Source organism: Vipera ursinii (genome assembly GCF_947247035.1).
Source record: "Vipera ursinii genome assembly, chromosome: 1".
Taxonomy (NCBI): Eukaryota; Metazoa; Chordata; class Lepidosauria; order Squamata; family Viperidae; genus Vipera; species Vipera ursinii.
Genome location: NC_139512.1, coordinates 52,795,038 through 52,815,588, shown reverse-complemented (window position 1 = coordinate 52,815,588; position 20,551 = coordinate 52,795,038). Strand labels below are relative to the sequence as shown.

The 20,551-nt window shown below is 40.7% G+C and overlaps 1 protein-coding gene across 3 annotated transcripts in view; it reads right to left on the bottom strand.

Moving 5' to 3' along the window:
* ENTPD5 (ectonucleoside triphosphate diphosphohydrolase 5 (inactive)) overlaps positions 1–20,551 on the bottom strand; it is a 35,568-nt gene that overhangs the window by 13,071 nt on the left and 1,946 nt on the right. For 2 of the 3 annotated variants that reach the window (XM_083350867.1, XM_083350866.1), the window contains 6 exons: positions 11,122–11,397; positions 4,820–4,899; positions 4,155–4,298; positions 3,196–3,271; positions 1,214–1,249; positions 929–1,017 (listed from right to left, as the gene is read on the bottom strand). In XM_083350867.1, the coding sequence (XP_083206993.1) occupies positions 929–1,017; positions 1,214–1,249; positions 3,196–3,271; positions 4,155–4,298; positions 4,820–4,899; positions 11,122–11,341 (645 nt within the window). In that variant the 5' untranslated portion in view covers positions 11,342–11,397. Of the gene's footprint in view, positions 1–928; positions 1,018–1,213; positions 1,250–3,195; positions 3,272–4,154; positions 4,299–4,819; positions 4,900–11,121; positions 11,398–20,551 lie in introns of those variants that run through there. The other variant, XR_014491005.1, reaches the window with a different exon arrangement.

The following is a 20,551-nucleotide window of genomic DNA, read 5'->3' as shown; positions in this document are numbered from 1 at the left end:
CTTACTGCTCCACTCAACTATATCCCTACTTCTACAAAAAAATTACTGTTTTCTTGTTTAGAATTTGTACACAAATTCATATAGAGATTAAATAAGCAATTAAAGATGCAGAAACACTGTGTATAACTTTATGCTATGTAGAGGTGGGGCCTGCTTCTATTCATTTGATTCATAGAAACAGGCAGTCTGAACAGTGGTAGCTACCGGGCACAAAACAACCATGTTATTTCAGGGTAGTCCTCAAGTTACAAACATAATGAAGCCTGCTCATTACGTCCATCAGTTGCAGGAATCATAAAACAGGTTTGGTCACACACACAACTGAATTTTGTGTTTTTTGCAATGGTTAAGAAAACACAGTGGTCATAAAACAAATGCCATGGTTGTTAAGTGAACCAATGGTTTGCTCTGCCGTTTTGCCAAAAACTAGCAGTAACTACCAGTTTTCGGCAAACGCTGAAATAAAATGCACTTATGTCACTGCAAGACACAAACAACTATAAATGTAGCCAAGCACCCAAAGTATAGTCATGTGAATGCAGCCCCCATCATATCTGAGTGGTAAATTCCCCTTTTCAGGTAGATTGTAAGTTCGAATGATCACTAAAAGACCAGTTGTAAATTGAGAACAACCTATATTTTGGTATTGTGTTGATCCAGCCATTGTTTACATACCATGTTTCATAACTGACTGTGTTCATGAGCCAAACCAATATTCAATAAACCCACAACACTTTAGTGTCCTGAGTGAAGCCATGTGGTTTCCTTTCTATGAATTTTGAATATGATAGAAAAGAGTATTTGGGTTATCTGAAGTACAGTATTAGAAAGGCATTTGTTCTGTTAAGGAAGATATCAAGGCTGTAAGTGACAATGGACATAAAGATTATCCAAAATACAGAACCTGCAGCCTATTTTATCTCCTCACCTCCAGCTGTGGCAGGAACGTTATCTGAGTTGAAGCTCCTCCCAGATCCAGAGTTCCAACTGTCCGCTGGTCTTGGCCATACAACTGCCCTGCAGAAAACATTGCAAAAATTCAAACAGTACCCATATACAGGAAAAAAACCCACAAAAAAAACCACACACTGTTCTGGGAGGGTTTTAGCAAGACAGAACAGACATAATGGATGACTCTCCTACTATTAATAGGCTTCCTATTCAATTTCTGTGGATTCTATCTGTTAAAACAGAAACATGCCACAGTAAATACCTGTCAAAAAATTCACAGTGATCCAGGCTAAAATACCTGCAAGAGAAAGAAAAAGCTACTGAAAATCCATCTATCTATAGACTACAAAGGATTATTGCAGGCTCTGCATTTCTGCTGATCAGTAATTATCAGTAGTTTTCCAAACAGACTTATCATTTCATTCACTGTTTGGCTTCTCAACCTTTTCACATCAGTTGGGGGTTGGGGTCAGGAGATGTTCTCTTAACTTTCATTACTGTTTCTCCATCTAAAATGTACCCAGTCTTCTTTTTTTGTTCCAGTTCCTGTACTTTCCCATCAGGTTTCCTAGCATTCTGTAAACACTGCAAATTTATTGCATAATTTTACTGAAACCAACTCCAAATGACATTTTTAACTAATTGCCAAGTTAGGTCACTTTACTCAGCTAAATAAATGTCTGGATTAAGGACATTCAGCTGAACTAAGCTTAGATGAATATGTGATACTAAATTAAAAAGTAAACCCACTTCATACTGTAGTTCTCCATATAATTGGGTAAAGCCAAATTGTTTAACTAGGTTCAAGTGACTGAGGTTTCTTTGGGAGAAAGTTTTGATCTGACTGCCTGGAAAGAAATGGTGGTGTGCTCCTTCCCAAAAACACAACAACAACCCCAAAAAAACCCTCAGTCTGTTCCTATTAGACAACTTCTGCCCAGTTTCCAATCTTTCTTTTTGAGAAAGTTGGTAGAAAAGAAGGTTCATGAGTATGGGATGGAAACTGCATTGGTTGCTCAAATGGATAACCTGCAGCCTTTCTATTAGATCTTTAATGGCTTTTGATATAATTGATAATGAGGTTGGAGGTAGATGGCACTGCTTTACACTTGGTTTCACTTCTTCCTAAGTGAGAAGTTCTAATTAGTGATGCTGGAGAATGAGCAGTAGGGGTACCATAGGGCTCAGCCTCTGTTTAGAGCAGGAGGGCTAATCATGTCCCTATCACTTCTAGGCTGGAGGTGTGTATGTGTGTGTGTATGTATGTATGTGTTTGTTTATTATGCCTTACATCTTACTGAAACGACTCTGGGCTGCTTACAATATGATGAAAAGTAAAAAAGGCAATACAAAACAATTATGATTAGGAGAATTAAATAGACTTGCATAGTGTATGGACTTTACATGCTATTCTCCTTGAAAACTACTCTGAAACTGGAATTGTTTTGAATGTAGCAGCTTGCCTATTGGCATTTGAGAGCTGTTGTAATCATACAATACTGGTTAGTAGGATCTCAAATAAAGTTCAGGGTGCTGGTTTTAAGTGTCTGCTTATCCTATTTGTTTGATTTAGGGCGTATTGGGTTCCCACATTTCAAGAGTTATGTATAGCACAGAAGGAGATCTTATTGGTCATGGACTACTCCTTTGTACTGGTTCTCCTCAAGTCCATTTCTCTTATCAAATGTTACACTGATGACCTTCAAGATCACAGTGAAAACTATTTTTTTTTAAAAAAGTCTTCATACGTTGCCTGTATGTGAAGGGTGCTAATAGTTGATTTTTTAAAAATCATAATTTTAGTTTTTGATAGAAGTGTTTTATTTAGCATTGAGCTGTTATTTGTTTTATTTGGTATTTTATTTGCATGCTATTATAGTTAACCAACTAAAGTCATTGTAGAATAAGGGGGTGTATAAATAGCAAAATAAAATAAATGCTTATTCATTATGACATTGCTATCTAAATTTATCCTTTGCTATGATGTGTTATAATTGTAAACTCCATATGGACATTAGAACTAGTTGAATCTATTTTTCATCTAGTAATATGTTACTAATGCAGCCAAGGAACTTTATCATTTTCCTGTATACAGAATCCTGTTTCCCTAGGATATTGTAATCTTGGTTGCCTTAAAAGCAACATCATCATATTTTATCCTGTTCTGAGAAACCCTTCTTTCCCTCTTACTTCCCTAGTGATTTCTCTATGCCTCAGTTTCCTTATTTGTACGGTAGGACGCACCTTCATAAGATCCATCCATTATGCTAACACTATTATCAGGAACTAAAAATGGTGAATCCTCAAAGACCATTCTGACCTGTGGGGGGAAAAAAGAAGTGATTTTCCTAGAATTGGAATCATTCACAAACAGAAGTATGCAAATTATGCAACTTTCTTCTACAAAAAGCAGGGGAATGTAAAATCAGCCTCAGGTTAAATGGTTTCATTCAACTTCTAAAACTACCATTAAAACTGGATTGCTTTCTGCATTTCTTAATATAGACCTATAGAAGAAATAGCTGTAAAATCATAAAGAGTTGAATGAAGCCATTAGGCTACCGAGTTCAATTTCTTGCTCAGTGCAGGAATCTCAAGTAACTCATTCCTGACCTTTGGTTGTCCATGCAACTACAACACATCCAGCAAAAGGGAGCTCACCCCTTTCCTCATTAACTGATTCCACTGTTGAACTGCTCTTACTATTATTTTTCTCACATTCATCCAATTATCTGCCTTCCTAGAATTTAAGAGTAATATTCTATGTCCTGTAATCTAGGACAAAGAAAAAAAACAGGTCATAGAATTATTTTATGTGACATCCCTTCAAACACTTGAAAAATATCAAATCTCCCCTTGGTCAATTTTTTCCAAGATTGCACATACCCAGTGTCTTTTATCTCTCTTCAGAGAACCGAGGACTTAAAATATCCCATATCCAGTTAAGTTTTCATGTCCTATCATCCTCATTCAATCTCTCTGTGTGTGTTTTGGACATGGAAACAGTGCTCAAGGGACAAGTGATCAATCTAGGATATAGTGCTTTTCATAGCCAACGATTTTACAAGTGCTTCCATTGAGTCTGATACGGTATTTTAAAAAGCAGCTGGGGCATATTCATGGCATAACACAAATGAAAAAGATTGAAAAAGGCCCCCACATTTATATAGCACCATTGATTTTGTAGTATAACCCAACATTACTTGTGAGAGTAGAGCTTGAGCTTTCTGCTCCGCTAACAACCGTAGACCAGCAGTGGCTTTCAATACTACGGGGGTCTTGCTCCAGTGACCTGGTGGAACAGCATTTTTAGCCATCTCTAATAATTTTCTGATAGTTTCAGCTCCCTAAAGATTAGCAGAAACAAAAACAAAAAACTGATAGGATTGAGCAGAACTTTAGTTTACATTTTTAAAATATTTCTCTTCTTCAATTTGTTCCTCCAAGCCTATTTTATTCTTGAGGGCTTTAGCTTAACATTTAAAATTTTTCCTCTTGATCTAAGCTTAAAGTATATGCAATTACCTTTATTGACATCTATCCCTATGCTGCTAGGCAAACTACTGGTCCCGTCAATGTTCTCTTGCCCCAATCTCAGTCAATTTTCTCATTGTTTATGGGCCTATATTGGGACTGATAGAAGTTAGCATTGGTTAATGACAAAACATGTCCTTGAACATACAATGTTCCTGCTGTAATCACTTTTATCTCCAGCTAGGTTTAAGGAGGAGGTAATAGGAAAAACCTTGGAGAATTACCATTTTCCAGTGAGAATAAGCAACAATAGAAAAATGAGATCAGTAGTTTATCTTTATGATTCATTCTAATGCCAAAAGAAAATAATTTATTTTCCATCAGAAAGTCTTACCTTTTTAGGCTGATTGGCATATGCTGAGAGACCTGGTTTCACTGATTCAAAAACTTCCCCTCTTAACTCTGCAGGGTGTTCTATAAAAATTATATAAAATAAGCTGTTAGATAGGCTTATTTTTATCTAAGGCTATAGGTATTTTGCTCTACTAAGTACAAATAAGTTAATAACTGAAATGTGTCAGTGAAAGTTGTGATTTTCAATCAAACTATGTCCCAAAGATTCTGTTGTGACTCAGGGCCAGCCTGTGGGTCCGACAGCCGGGTCCGATGTATCGGAGGACTCAGATGTGGGGGAGGAGGGAAACGAACCGGCTGATGATGATTTGGAGATTTTGCAGAGTCCTCAGCCGGGAACCTCTTCTCAGCTGTGTGAGCCCGAGAGTGCGGAGGATGATGACCCACAGCTGGCCCTGTTCAAGGACGCCCGACGCAGGAGGCAGACGAGCAGGGACAAACAAAGAAAGGCTATGGGACTCCTCGGGAGGAGGCACAGGGAGACCACGCCCTGAGCTCTCTATAAAAGAAGTGTTTGGGGAGGGGCTGGTTGCTGAAAGCAACTTTTCCGTTTGAGAAGTCAAGCTCTTGTATTCTTGTAACAGTGTAATTAAAACTTGGCAGAAGCCTTTTGGTCTTGGACGCTTTCCAGACTCTTCTTTTGATTAGGGGTGCGAGAAGAGGGCTGGTTCAGAACAGATTCGACCAAGAGGTACTTTTAAGAGAAATAGTGAAAATGTAGAAAACAGAAACTTTATTTTGTAATACATATATAATTCTTGGTAATGTGGGTCTTCTGGATAGATCGTTCTGTGTAACAAATATAAGAAGAAGACATAATATTTTATGGAAGATTGCAATATGAAGATATTCTTGAGGAAAAATCTAATGCATATCACTAATGTGTACTGCCTCGACAGCAAAATTGTGATGTGTTATTATTATTATTATTTAGATTTGTAATGGCGGCCCCACTCAAAAGATGATGGACAACTTACATCATCACATCATAAAACAAAAACATAACCACAAAGCATAACCAACCAGTCCAAATACTACACAAAAACTGAAAACAAAATATGACAAAATGGACTAGGCTGTGCTTAGTTAATTCTCATTTCGTTTGCTAAAAGAGATGAAAATCCAGATGCTTTATAAGTCTGGATCAAAATCATCTCTCCTTTCTTTTGGAAGATAGTTTTTCAGAAGACTGCATTCGGTTTATTAAAGTGACACAGTTGTACAAATCCAATATTGCTTAATGCTTATATTGGGCAAATGTTTGAACTGGATTAATAACAAAGGATTAATGGCAAGGATTAAGACACAATAGTATATAATTAAATATATTAAAACATACCAAACTGGAAATGCCAAGCAACCAAAGAGCAGAAAATGTTGTTAAACATTATCTATAAGATAATCCTTTCTTGTTTTTCTATGTGTAGAATTAAATTGTACTCATATCCTGTTTCCATCTTTTAAACTTAATCTACTTTAGAATCTTTCTCAGGAAAATACATCAATTAAACAACTGATCCAACTCTTTACAAAGAGACTGCACAAACCAATCAAAATTAATTGAAATCAGAAAATAAACAGAACTGAAGGAAACTGCGAAAAGAGACTATGAAAAAAAGATACACCCACAGATTTTAAATGGATGAAAGGGCAAAATCTTTTGAACTAAGGTGCCCCAAATGGGCTAACTTGGAGAATGTGTTCAAAATCCGGGACCCCAGACTCCATGGAATTGAAATTTGGCAAATTTTATAAAGCATTTTATGACATAGATATCATAAAACAGTTTATGACATGATACAAAATGTCATAAAATATATACAACTCTGATATACAATTCAACATGGGGTATTTTCAAGGCAGCCACATCTTTGAATGTATCCAATTTTTCCAGTGAACATAATACATCAGAAGCTTTGTCACTCTGATGGCATTGAGGAATCTGGTAAGGAAATATTTCTGAAAGGATGACCCAGTGGGTCACAGGTTATCTAGTTCTTGTAAATTCCTAAAACATTTATAATCTATCTGATTTATAGTTTAAGAGTTGCTTATAGACTTGTTGAAGTCAAGTCAACAACTTGTGGAGAGTAAACAAGGTGATTAATATCAAAATTAGTCAATTAATTGCTTATAATACATTGACAAGTGCCTAGTTATTGTAGCATATTTTTTATGATTCATTTACCGTATATACTTGAGTATAAGCCGACTCGAGTATAAGCCGAGACCCCCAATTTCACCCCCAAAAACTGGGAAAAGTTGTTGACTCGAGTATAAGCCGATCCGCCGTTCTGCAAGCCTCCGCCACCGGCGGAGGCTGGATCCGCGCTCTGCAAGCCTCTGCCGCTGGCGGAGGCTCGATCCGCGCTCTGCAAGCCTCTGCCGCCAGCAGAGGCTCGATCCGCCATTTTGCAAGCCTGAATACACAGGAATACACTGTGTGGCCGCGGCTCTCGGGGAAGCCCTGGCTGTCCGCTTCCTCGCTCCACGCTGCCATTCGGGGCCCGCGCGTTCCCCGGGCAAATCGCGGCGCCCAGCAGGCGAGGAAACACGCCCGCTCCAGTCGCCCCCCCTTCCCTCAGGAGACGCGAAGCAAGCTTACCGAGGACTTGCGCGCGGCCGAGGCTTCGGTGCTTCCAGGATCGCGCGCACCTCTCCCAAGCCGCCGCCGTCCGGAGACCTGCCGAAGTTTGGGGAGGTTTGGGGAGGTGCGCGCGCACCTCCCCAAACCTCCCCAAACGTCGGCAGGTCTCCGTTCCTCCGCGCAGACCTGCCGACGTTTGGGGAGGTTTGGGCGCCTCCCCAAACGTCGGCAGGTCTCCGTTCCTCCTGCCGACGTTTGGGGAGGTTTGGGCGCCTCCCCAAACCTCCCCAGGTCTCCGTTCCTCCGCGCAGACCTGCCGACGTTTGGGGAGGTTTGGGCGCCTCCCCAAACCTCCCCAGGTCTCCGTTCCTCCTGCCGACGTTTGGGGAGGTTTGGGCGCCTCCCCAAACCTCCCCAGGTCTCCGTTCCTCCGCGCAGACCTGCCGACGTTTGGGGAGGTTTGGGCGCCTCCCCAAACCTCCCCAGGTCTCCGTTCCTCCTGCCGACGTTTGGGGAGGTTTGGGCGCCTCCCCAAACCTCCCCAGGTCTCCTAGCTCCGCGCAGACCTGCCGACGTTTGGGGAGGTTTGGGCGCCTCCCCAAACCTCCCCAGGTCTCCGTTCCTCCGCGCAGACCTGCCGACGTTTGGGGAGGTTTGGGCGCCTCCCCAAACCTCCCCAGGTCTCCGTTCCTCCTGCCGACGTTTGGGGAGGTTTGGGCGCCTCCCCAAACCTCCCCAGGTCTCCGTTCCTCCGCGCAGACCTGCCGACGTTTGGGGAGGTTTGGGCGCCTCCCCAAACCTCCCCAGGTCTCCGTTCCTCCTGCCGACGTTTGGGGAGGTTTGGGCGCCTCCCCAAACCTCCCCAGGTCTCCGTTCCTCCGCGCAGACCTGCCGATGTTTGGGGAGGTTTGGGCGCCTCCCCAAACCTCCCCAGGTCTCCGTTCCTCCTGCCGACGTTTGGGGAGGTTTGGGCGCCTCCCCAAACCTCCCCAGGTCTCCGTTCCTCCTGCCGACGTTTGGGGAGGTTTGGGCGCCTCCCCAAACCTCCCCAGGTCTCCGTTCCTCCGCGCAGACCTGCCGACGTTTGGGGAGGTTTGGGCGCCTCCCCAAACGTCGGCAGGTCTCCGTTCCTCCTGCCGACGTTTGGGGAGGTTTGGGCGCCTCCCCAAACCTCCCCAGGTCTCCGTTCCTCCGCGCAGACCTGCCGACGTTTGGGGAGGTTTGGGCGCCTCCCCAAACCTCCCCAGGTCTCCGTTCCTCCTGCCGACGTTTGGGGAGGTTTGGGCGCCTCCCCAAACCTCCCCAGGTCTCCGTTCCTCCGCGCAGACCTGCCGACGTTTGGGGAGGTTTGGGCGCCTCCCCAAACCTCCCCAGGTCTCCGTTCCTCCTGCCGACGTTTGGGGAGGTTTGGGCGCCTCCCCAAACCTCCCCAGGTCTCCTAGCTCCGCGCAGACCTGCCGACGTTTGGGGAGGTTTGGGCGCCTCCCCAAACCTCCCCAGGTCTCCGTTCCTCCGCGCAGACCTGCCGACGTTTGGGGAGGTTTGGGCGCCTCCCCAAACCTCCCCAGGTCTCCGTTCCTCCTGCCGACGTTTGGGGAGGTTTGGGCGCCTCCCCAAACCTCCCCAGGTCTCCGTTCCTCCGCGCAGACCTGCCGACGTTTGGGGAGGTTTGGGCGCCTCCCCAAACCTCCCCAGGTCTCCGTTCCTCCTGCCGACGTTTGGGGAGGTTTGGGCGCCTCCCCAAACCTCCCCAGGTCTCCGTTCCTCCGCGCAGACCTGCCGATGTTTGGGGAGGTTTGGGCGCCTCCCCAAACCTCCCCAGGTCTCCGTTCCTCCTGCCGACGTTTGGGGAGGTTTGGGCGCCTCCCCAAACCTCCCCAGGTCTCCGTTCCTCCTGCCGACGTTTGGGGAGGTTTGGGCGCCTCCCCAAACCTCCCCAGGTCTCCGTTCCTCCGCGCAGACCTGCCGACGTTTGGGGAGGTTTGGGCGCCTCCCCAAACCTCCCCAGGTCTCCGTTCCTCCTGCCGACGTTTGGGGAGGTTTGGGCGCCTCCCCAAACCTCCCCAGGTCTCCGTTCCTCCGCGCAGACCTGCCGACGTTTGGGGAGGTTTGGGCGCCTCCCCAAACCTCCCCAGGTCTCCGTTCCTCCTGCCGACGTTTGGGGAGGTTTGGGCGCCTCCCCAAACCTCCCCAGGTCTCCGTTCCTCCGCGCAGACCTGCTGACGTTTGGGGAGGTTTGGGCGCCTCCCCAAACCTCCCCAGGTCTCCGTTCCTCCTGCCGACGTTTGGGGAGGTTTGGGCGCCTCCCCAAACGTCCCCAGGTCTCCGTTCCTCCGCGCAGACCTGCCGGAGGAACGGAGACCTGGGGAGGTTTGGGGAGGCGCCCAAACCTCCCCAAACGTCGGCAGGAGGAACGGAGACCTGCCGACGTTTGGGGAGGTTTGGGGAGGCGCCCAAACCTCCCCAAACGTCAGCAGGTCTGCGCGGAGGAACGGAGACCTGGGGAGGTGCCCAAACCTCCCCAAACGTCGGCAGGAGGAACGGAGACCTGCCGACGTTTGGGGAGGCGCCCAAACCTCCCCAAACGTCGGCAGGTCTGCGCGGAGGAACGGAGACCTGGGGAGGTTTGGGGAGGCGCCCAAACCTCCCCAAACGTCGGCAGGAGGAACGGAGACCTGCCGACGTTTGGGGAGGTTTGGGGAGGCGCCCAAACCTCCCCAAACGTCGGCAGGTCTGCGCAGAGGAACGGAGACCTGGGGAGGTGCCCAAACCTCCCCAAACGTCGGCAGGAGGAACGGAGACCTGCCGACGTTTGGGGAGGCGCCCAAACCTCCCCAAACGTCGGCAGGTCTGCGCGGAGGAACGGAGACCTGGGGAGGTTTGGGGAGGCGCCCAAACCTCCCCAAACGTCGGCAGGAGGAACGGAGACCTGCCAACATTTGGGGAGGTTTGGGGAGGCGCCCAAACCTCCCCAAACGTCGGCAGGTCTGCGTAGAGGAACGGAGACCTGGGGAGGTTTGGGGAGGTGCCCAAACCTCCCCAAACGACGGCAGGAGGAACGGAGACCTGCCGACGTTTGGGGAGGCACCCAAACCTTCCCAAACGTCGGCAGGTCTGCGCGGAGGAACGGAGACCTGGGGAGGTTTGGGGAGGCGCCCAAACCTCCCCAAACGTCGGCAGGTCTCCGTTCCTCCGCGCCCTGCCTGCCTGCTTCTTTCCGCTGCGGAAAGAAGCAGGCAGGCAGGGCGCGGAGGAACGGAGACCTCCCCAAACTTCGGCAGGTCTCGGACGGCGGTGGCTTGGGAGAGGTGCGCGCGATCCCGGAAGCACCAAAGCCTCGGCCGCGCACAAGTCCTCGGTAAGTTTTTTTTGTTGACTGGAGTATAAGCCGAAGTGGAATTTTTCAGCCCAAAAAGTGGGCTGAAAAATTCGGCTTATACTCAAGTATATACGGTATTCAATTTACATAACTCCCTACCTCATATTTGTGACTGGATGGCTAACATAATTAAGTATATGTCACAAAAACAATAAACATACCAAATACAAAAACAACACAAAAATATCATTAAGACCAATTAAAAACCACAAAACATAATCAGTGGGAAAGTACAAGTGATATGTCAACCAATAAAACCATCTAGCAGACTCTACACCAAAGTACATATGTCCAGGAGAACTTCCAACAGTCTTACCTGGGCTTCTCTGTATAAAGGTGTAAATATGAATTCGTGTCCCTGTGCTTCCTGCATCAAACATGATGCCATAAAATGTTTCCACGCTGGCATTGGCTGGACACATTTTAAGGGGGAAAAGTTCTTGGAACCATAATTCCGGTTTGGGATGAGAAACAATACAATAAATGGAGGAAAACACAAATATGGCAATGACTGTGAACCAGGAAGTACCCATCATCTTGGGGGCCTTAGAGAACTGCAGTTTGAATCAAGACTTCCAGATGGCAGAGGTTCCTGAAGATAACATTATATACATTAGAAAAATAATAAGTTAAATAAATCAGTCAACAGAGAAACTTCCCACCTCCCAAAAAGGTGATTTGATCACTAAAACAAGGGCAAACCATTACACTTCAAGTCTGCTCCTTTGAATCTATGGAACAGTTACAACTGTGTTCTAAAATTCTATGTGGAATAAATATGAAAGTTCTGCTTCTTTATAAAGTATCTCTATTTGCTAATATTGCAGATTCCAAATTAACGTAGGAATTATAATCCTGGCTATCACTTTGAGAAGGCTAGGGAAGCTCAGAATACAAGTGTCATTCAGAACAACCAACAATGGGAATTGCACATGCTGTTGATGACACTAAATAGGCAGAACAAAACAATGCATTTAGTTGTAGTGCTCTCCCACTTCATATCCAATGTATGGTTCAAGATCATTTCTGTTTTGTGCTTTTACTTCTAAATCAAACTCGTCCATTAATTGTTTTTGATGTGCAGAAGTACACTTGCATTCTATAAAATTCCAGAAAATGTTTTTTTTATTGAAAAGTTTTACAGTACATTTTATCTTTAACAATCCCCCCTCCCCCCACCCCTACCTAACCCTCCCTATCCCTCCCCCCCATTCCCCCTCCCCCCCCCCCGACTTCCCAGAGCTAAGTACAAGGTATAAAAACAAAGAACAATCATAAACATCCATATGCTAAAAACAATAAACTATTAACTCTATCGCCCTCTAGCTCATATAAAATGACTACAAGCAATACTAATGTTACATATTGTAGGAATATGTTGTTGAAAAAATGGTTTGTTTAACAGAGTATTATTAATACACAGTGGAAGTTGTACTGGGACTTTTAGGCAAACAGTAATGCACTAACACGAGTTTTATAACTTATTTTTACTCAGACAACAAAAAGAAACACAGTAAGAAATAGTCCAAGTATCAATCCAGTATCATGCACATAAAAGTCAATCCATAAAAAACATAGTATCAAAATACAAAAGCTGCTTACCAATATCAAAAACAATATACACTGTAGCAAGCAGTTGATTCTTGAGAGAATAAATATCAAGTTAGCAAACAAGAGAACAAGAGGTATCCAAACACTAACATCAAACACATATACAAGAGCCACTACGTGTAACATCTAACTCTCTTTTATGTGGAATAATTACAGCCACACCCTTAGGCCGTTTAACTCCTTAAAGGTGCTTTTACTCCATTATATAATATTGTCACCCAAATCAAGTTTAATCTCTAACAATCTCCCCTTTTGGGTGGCATATTATACATATATTTTTACAATCTCAAATTACACATATCACAAACAGATTTATGCTTTATAGCACCCTGAGCTTTAGTAAACTGGTCAGCAATATTATCTTCAGTTGCACAATATTCCAGTTTAATCAAATTATCTTTAACACATTGTCTGACATTTAGATACCGTAGATCCGTATGTTTTGATCTAGTTTTCACTGCAGCATTAGTTGCTAATTTTATAGCTGCTTGATTGTCTTCATACACTTTTATTGGTTCATTACAATTTAAACCCATATCAAACAATAATTGTTTCCATACCAATAGCTCAGTACATAATAAAGATAAACAAGAAAATTCGGATTCAGTTGTTGATAAGCTTATATGCTTCTGTCTGTTAGACCTCCATCCTACTAAAGCGTTTCCCAATAATACAACCAATCCTGAAGTGGATTTTCTGGTTACAGTATCAGATGCAAAACTAGCATCTGCAAATGCTTTTAGTTCCAATTCCTTTGTTGGCTCTAGATATAGAGAATAATGTATGGTGTGCTTCAAATATCTTAAAACTCTTTTCGCACCTTGCCAACATCTGGTTGTAGGATTCTCACAATGTCTAGCTAAATGATTAACTGTAAATGCTATGTCAGGTCTTGACCAGTTACATAAATACATCAAGCTGCCTATTAATGATTGATATATCTTTTTATCAAAGACATTGCTGTTATCTGCTGAACTCTCAAAACCTTGAACCATAGGTGTTTTTACTGGTTTACAGTTTTCCATATTATAACGTTTCAGCAAACCATTAATTTTCTTAGCTTGAGACAGTTTAAATCCTTTACTAGTCCTGATAATATCCAGCCCTAGATAATGACTAATAGCTCCTAGATCTTTTACTCTAAATTTTCTTTTTAACCCTGAAATAATTCTTTCAGTTTCTGTTTCATCTTTTGCTATAATAGCAATATCATCAGTGAATAATAATAACAATGATAATTCACTATTTTGCTGTTTTATAAATAAACAAGGATCTGCAATACTAGCTTTAAATCCCAAACTATTTAACTCTTTTACTAAACATCTATTCCACTCATAACCTGACTGTTTTAAACCATACAAACTCTTATTCAGTTTCCAACAGTACCCTACCTTACTTTCTATTCCTGATGGAACTTTCATATATATATCATGGTTTAATGTTGCATGCAAATAAGCAGTTTCAATATCTACATGTTTTATACTATAATTCTTATTTGCTGCCCAAACTAAAGCAGCCCTAAGAGTGGAAGCTCTTAACGTTGGGGAAAATACTTCATCATAATCACTATTATTCTGTGCAAATCCTTGAGCAACTAATCTTGCTTTATGTATTACCTCTCCTGTAACACTTTCTTTCAGTTTAAAAACCCATTTACATCCAATTAACTTTTCTGTTTTAGGTATTTTAACCTCTTGATAAACATTAAGATCTTGCAAAGACTTTATTTCTTTATCCATAGCTACTTTCCAATTCTTTCTTTCATTCTCAGGATACATTTTTATTTCTTCAACATTAGAAGGTTCAATGTCTATTTGACAAATTAAACCTGCCTCGAAACGATCAGGCTGTCGTCTTTCCCTGTTAGACCTTCTGAGAATTATTGGACTTAAAGGTACATTTACATTATTATCTTCTTCCTCTCCTGTCTCCACTATCAGTGGTTCTTGTTTGATCTCTCTAGCAGGTTCCTCCTCTTCTTTATCACTTTCATTTGAGGAGTTAGTTAAATCTTGTTGAGGAATATATACAATATCTTCTACCCTTTCCCAGCCTGACTGTTCTTGAAAAACAGCGCTAGAACTACAATAAATGTTTTTAGTACCTTTCTCCCAGAACCGATAAGACTTATGGTTTAACTCATAGCCAACAAAAAATAATTGTTTAGCTCTATGTTCTCCTTTATTTCTTATTGAACTTGGAATATGTACCCAAGCAGGTGTCCCAAATGTGTGAATATAACTAAGATTTGGTTTTCTCTTATACCATAAGGTATAAGGAATTTTACCTGTAGCTGAACTAACCACATTGTTTAAAATATGATTAGCACATTTTGCTGCTTCTCCCCATAAGCTATCAGGTAAACCAGAATCTTCAATCATAGATCTAATCATAGCTTGCAATGGTTATGGGCCCAGATCCAGTGTGGTGCTGAGGACAGGCACAGTATTGTATTTATATTTCCTAACTGAGTTAGGAAAACAAAAAGAAAAAAGAAAAGGAAACTTATTCAAATGCTAAATGAAACTTTTTAGTCCCATATTTGTTCTGAATATAATCAATCCACTTTTTCCACTCCATAATATAACGTTCTTGCGAATGATCTTTCAAGTAAGCCGAAATCTTTGCCATTTCCGCCAGGTCAGAAACCTTTAGAGTCCATTCTTCTATAGTCGGCAGTTCCTCCTTTTTCCAATATTGACCTATTAAGAGTCTTGCTGCTGTAATTAAATTCAACATCAACTTAATGTCCACAACAGTAGCATCTGTAATTATGCCCAGCAAAAACAGTTGCGGACAAAACTTTATCCTTTGCTTAAAGATCTTCTGCATATTCCACCAAATTTTTATCCAAAAAGCCTTAACCTTTTTGCAGGTCCACCATATATGAAAATACGTTGCATCTTCACCACCACATCTCCAACATTTAGGTTGATAATTCGGATACATACTTGCAAGCTTTTTAGGATCTAAATGCCATCTATAAAACATTTTATAAAAGTTCTCTCTTAGGTTTTGGGCTTGCGTGAATTTTACGTTCCTCACCCAGATCTTTTCCCAAGTATCCATTGTAATAACTTCTTGGATATTCTGGGCCCATTTTATCATACAGTCTTTAACAAGTTCTGTTTCTGAGTCAATATCTATCAATGCAAGATAAATCCGTTTAATATGTGCTGGACCCTGATTTCTAATTCGCTTTATCAAATTTTCATCAGTCATTGAGAAACCAATTTTCTGGTCTTCTTTCCACCTGGCACGTAATTGAGTATATTGGAACCAAGTTTGAACAATCTTCTCATCTCGCAAGAGATTGTACGGCTTCAAACACCAGACGTTCCTTTCCAAACTTAAGATCTCCTTATACGTAGTCACATCATGTTTGAAGCCTACATTTATGTTTTCTATTGCATGTTTCGGGATTGCCCACAACGGCATCTTGCAGTCTAACTTATGTCTATACTTCTTCCAAACTCTCAACAATGCCTGTCTTAAAATATGCACTTTAAATACATTATCTACCTTCTTATCATACAACAAATATGCATGCCAGCCAAATAACAAGTCGTGGCCCTCAAGATTTAATAATCTCCCTTGTGTCAAATTAATCCAATCACTTATTCCTGACAACGCAGCAGCTTCATAATATAATTTAAGATTAGGCATTTTAAGACCACCTCTTTCACGAGTATCCTGCATAATCTTAAGTTTAATTCGTGGCCTTTTCCCTGCCCACACAAATTTATTGATACCCCGTTGCCATTCTTCCAAATTAGAATCTTTTTTAAGAATCGGTATCATTTGGAATAAAAATAAAAATTTAGGCAGGACATTCATTTTCACTGCTGCAATTCTTCCCAGTAAAGACAATTGCAATTTTTCCCAACTCTCCAATTCTTTTTGAATTTTCCCCCATATCTTTTCATAATTATTTTTATATAACTTTGCATTTGAGGGTGACAGATACAACCCCAAATATTTAACCCTTTTAACAATCTCAAATCCAGTTAATCCTTCTAAAAGGGCCTTTTGCGATATTGTCATATTTTTGGCCAAAATTTTTGTTTTTTGTACATTAACCTTAAATCCAGAAACCTTCCCATATTGCATTATTATCTCCATCAGGTCCACAACAGAGCTTTCTGGCTGAGTCACCGTAACAACCAGATCGTCTGCAAACGCCCTCAATCTATAATCCTGATCTCTAATTTGAATACCCTTAATTTTTCCCGAATTCCGTATTTTTATCAATAATATCTCCAATGTTAAAACAAATAATAAAGGTGATAACGGACACCCTTGTCTTGTGCCCTTCTCAATATTGCATACTTCAGTCAGACTATTGTTAACTATTATTCGGGCAGTTTGTTTTTGATATAATGCCCTAATTGGTTGTAAAAATTTATCCCCAAAATTCATTTTATCTAAAACTTTCATCAAAAATTGCCAATTCAATTGATCAAAAGCTTTTTCAGCATCTAAGAAAATTAGCGCCGCAGGGATCTGGTTGTTCCTTTCCAAAAACTCCACCACATCAACTATATGCCTCACATTATTTTTCATTTGTCTACCACTAATAAACCCGGTTTGATCCCCATGAATCATCTGTTGCAAAACCCTCATCAATCTATTAGCTAATACCTTCGCAAATATCTTGTAGTCTGTATTTAAAAGTGATATTGGTCTGTAGTTTTTTACTTGAGTAGCATCTTGATCTTCCTTCGGAATCTAAGAAATAAAAGCAGTTCTCCAAGACGGAGGCACCTTTCCCCCCTTCTGAATTGTCTGAAACAATTCCCTTAATGGCTTTATCAGCTCCAATTGTAGATGTTTGTACTGTAGTAGACCGCAGTCAGACCATCCGTACCTGGCGCTTTATCCAACTTCAATTCCTTAATTGCTATAAAAATTTCTTCTTCTGTTATCAATTGATTAATCTCCTCCTTTTGTTCCTGTGTAAGAACCGGGATGCTAGCATTCTTCAAATATACATCAATATCTGTTTCATTAATCTTCTCCTTAACATATAATTTAGAATAAAAATCCACAAAGGCTTCCTTGATAAGATCCTGTTGAAACACAACCTTTCCTTTGTATTCAATTTTATCTATGTTAGAGGCCCTTTGTTTTTTCCTTAATCTGTAAGCTAGCCACCTACCTGGTTTATTGGCATTGCAAAAAGTGTTATGCCTAGCAAACTGTAAGTTAGTTGCCACCTGATCAGCCATCAACTTATCAAATTGTCCTCTTAACAAGTTAATAACCTCTTTAATCTTCACATCCGATGGATTCAAAATTAGGGCCTTTTCTTTTTCCCTAATTTCATTCTCCAGTTCTTTCCTCCTAATTTCCATATTACGTCTGTATTTATTATTCATATATATTAACACCCCTCTCATATAAGCTTTGCTAGCATCCCAAACCATGTCCATAGAAGTATCCTTGTTCATATTAATTTCAAAAAAGTCTTTCATCTGCTTTTTGCATTCTTCCACATTTCTCTGATTTCTAAACAAATTCTCATTTACGCGCCAGGAGCGCCTATCTCTATTGTCCTTATTGATCTCTAACCAGACTGGACTATGGTCAGATATAGTTCTTGCACAGATCTTTATCTTCTTAATCCTAGAAAAAAAATCATTAGTCAGTAATATAAAATCAATCCTAGAAAAAGATTGGTGTCTATCAGAAAAAAAAGTATAATCCTTTTCATGTAAATGCATTTCACGCCAAATGTCTCGTAATTCCAGATCATCCTTCATTTCAAAAAAAGATTTAGGCAGTCTAGCATGACTCGGGGCATGTTTAAAAAAACCCGATTTGTCCAGCTGTACATCCAAGACACCATTCCAATGTTGATACAGAAATAGATAAAAAATCACTTAAAAAATCACTTAAAGGAAAATTATAATGCTATTCTGCACAGGAAATTCACAAAAGCCAAATTATGCTAAAATCTCAAACTGAAATGGACATTAATTAAGGAAAACATAAGATAGTTTCAGATTTAATGACTTAACTTTCTGTAGCAGGAGAAAATTTTGACCAGTATTGCTTCTAGTAAATTCCTAAGTGCCTAAATAATTTGAAGCGACCAAACTGGAAATCAAGGATTGTAAAGTTTGATGGGCTAGAGATTGTGGGCAGATGCCTGGTTTTATTGTCTTTGGCTATTGTTATGAACCACCCATAATTGTGTTCTACAAGATGGACAACTATGTAAGTCTTTTAAATATGTAATGTAACATAACAAACAGCTCTATAGATTTCTTTACATTAAAAGTATTTGAAATTTAGAAACATTTCTTCCTCCATTCAGGTTCCCTTTCCCCTGCTTGTACCATTTTGTTTTACTTTGCTTTTCACAGGTATTTCTCTTCCATACTAGATCCTTGCTGGTAATTAACTCTACTCTGGTTTTTTAATAAATGTCAACATTTATCTTATGCAATCATTTTTCACAATTACAAAAGATCTGATGATTAGAACAGTTCACTGGCATGTGATCAGTACTTAGCATCTAAATCCCTAATTACTGGATTCTTTATTTGCTTCAGCATCCATCCTACAACTTGTTTCAATTTTCTATCTCCTGTTATTCAAAAAACTCAAGTTCTATTTTTCTTCCATTTTTTTTGTCCTATCATGTGTTTAACTTTTATTGCTTCTCTTTCAACTTTATTCCTAATCCCAAACTATGACATAACTCCTTAAAAAAAGCAGTTACTTTTTAATCCAATAGTTCTATTAACAAAGTTTCTCCTAATAATTAATTGAAAAGTTTTTTGCTACATTTTTTTTGCTGGTTTAATTTATACCTTGTATAAAGATCATGTTCATGAAAAATAGGGGCAAGAAACTTACAGCAACACATGCCCAACTTATAGCAGTATAATAACTATTGTCCATATATTTATTTGGAAATTGGGCAGGCATAAGAACACGGAGTCTGTATTTGCCAAAATGAATTTTGAACTTAAACCTAAACCTTACTTTTCTAATTCATAATATTCTAACACATATAAAACCTAAAGTATGAGGGCAATTCGGAAATAAACCTCCTTTTGGTTATCAATGACAGACACCACACCGGAAGTGGTGCCATAGAAAATCCCGCCAAATGTGAAGATGCCAAAGGAGTACTGCTAGTGAAGTTCATGGAGCATGATTCGACCATCAGTTCAGAAGTCTATTGTGAAATGTTATGAAAACTCAGATAAGCCATTCATAACAAGTGTCGGTGTCAAGCAATAATATTCCCGGCAGTCAGGACATTCTGACTTCCGGTGTTTTGGTTCACAATAATGCTCGCCTGCACACCAGTAGGCACACCCAAGAACCTCTGAAGCAGTTCCGATGGGATGTTTTTGATCACCCTCCCTATTAGCCCAGATTTGGTGCCGAGCGAGTACTACTAAGGAAATTCAAACCTTGTAAGACATTATGACAAGTTCCTCAATTTCAATCGCGATTATGTCAAAAAGTAATGTAATGTAGTTTTCTAATATGTATAATAAAAAGTTTTGTATCTGCAAGTGTCTGTCATTGATAACCAAAAGGAGGTTTATTTCTGAATTTCCCTCATATTTTTCCTATGTTGCTCCAAGTACCTTGCTGTCAAAGTATATCGGATTTAAAAGTATAATTAGAAAAATCTGATGCTGAAATTTTAATTTACTTACAAAAATGCTTCTACATAGATTAAGGAAATTTGATTGAATTGGAAACTTTTAAAATTTAGAAATAGTGAATCTATGCAATATAATCTACCTTTTTACAAATTCCATCTAAAAACATTTTTATTTTAAAACCTTTACCATAATCTCTTAATTTCCCTACTCTTTTATAAGTGTTGGTAATTAAAATAAAGGCATTTTCCTCTCCTTTTTGGAGCAAGTAAAAGAACAAAAAAGAAAACTTTATACTTTATTGCAAAAACTTAATCCCAAAGCATTTCAAGGACTTTTCTTCAGGGAACTTTAAAAAATAACATTCTAATATTATATTGTTTAATAATAGCTAATATGTATGTCTTATTTGCAATTATTTAGTTGTATACACCATAAAGATTTTTTTATTATTAATTGCATTACCCTTAAGATATTCCTCCTTAAAAATGCATTGGAACTGAGATT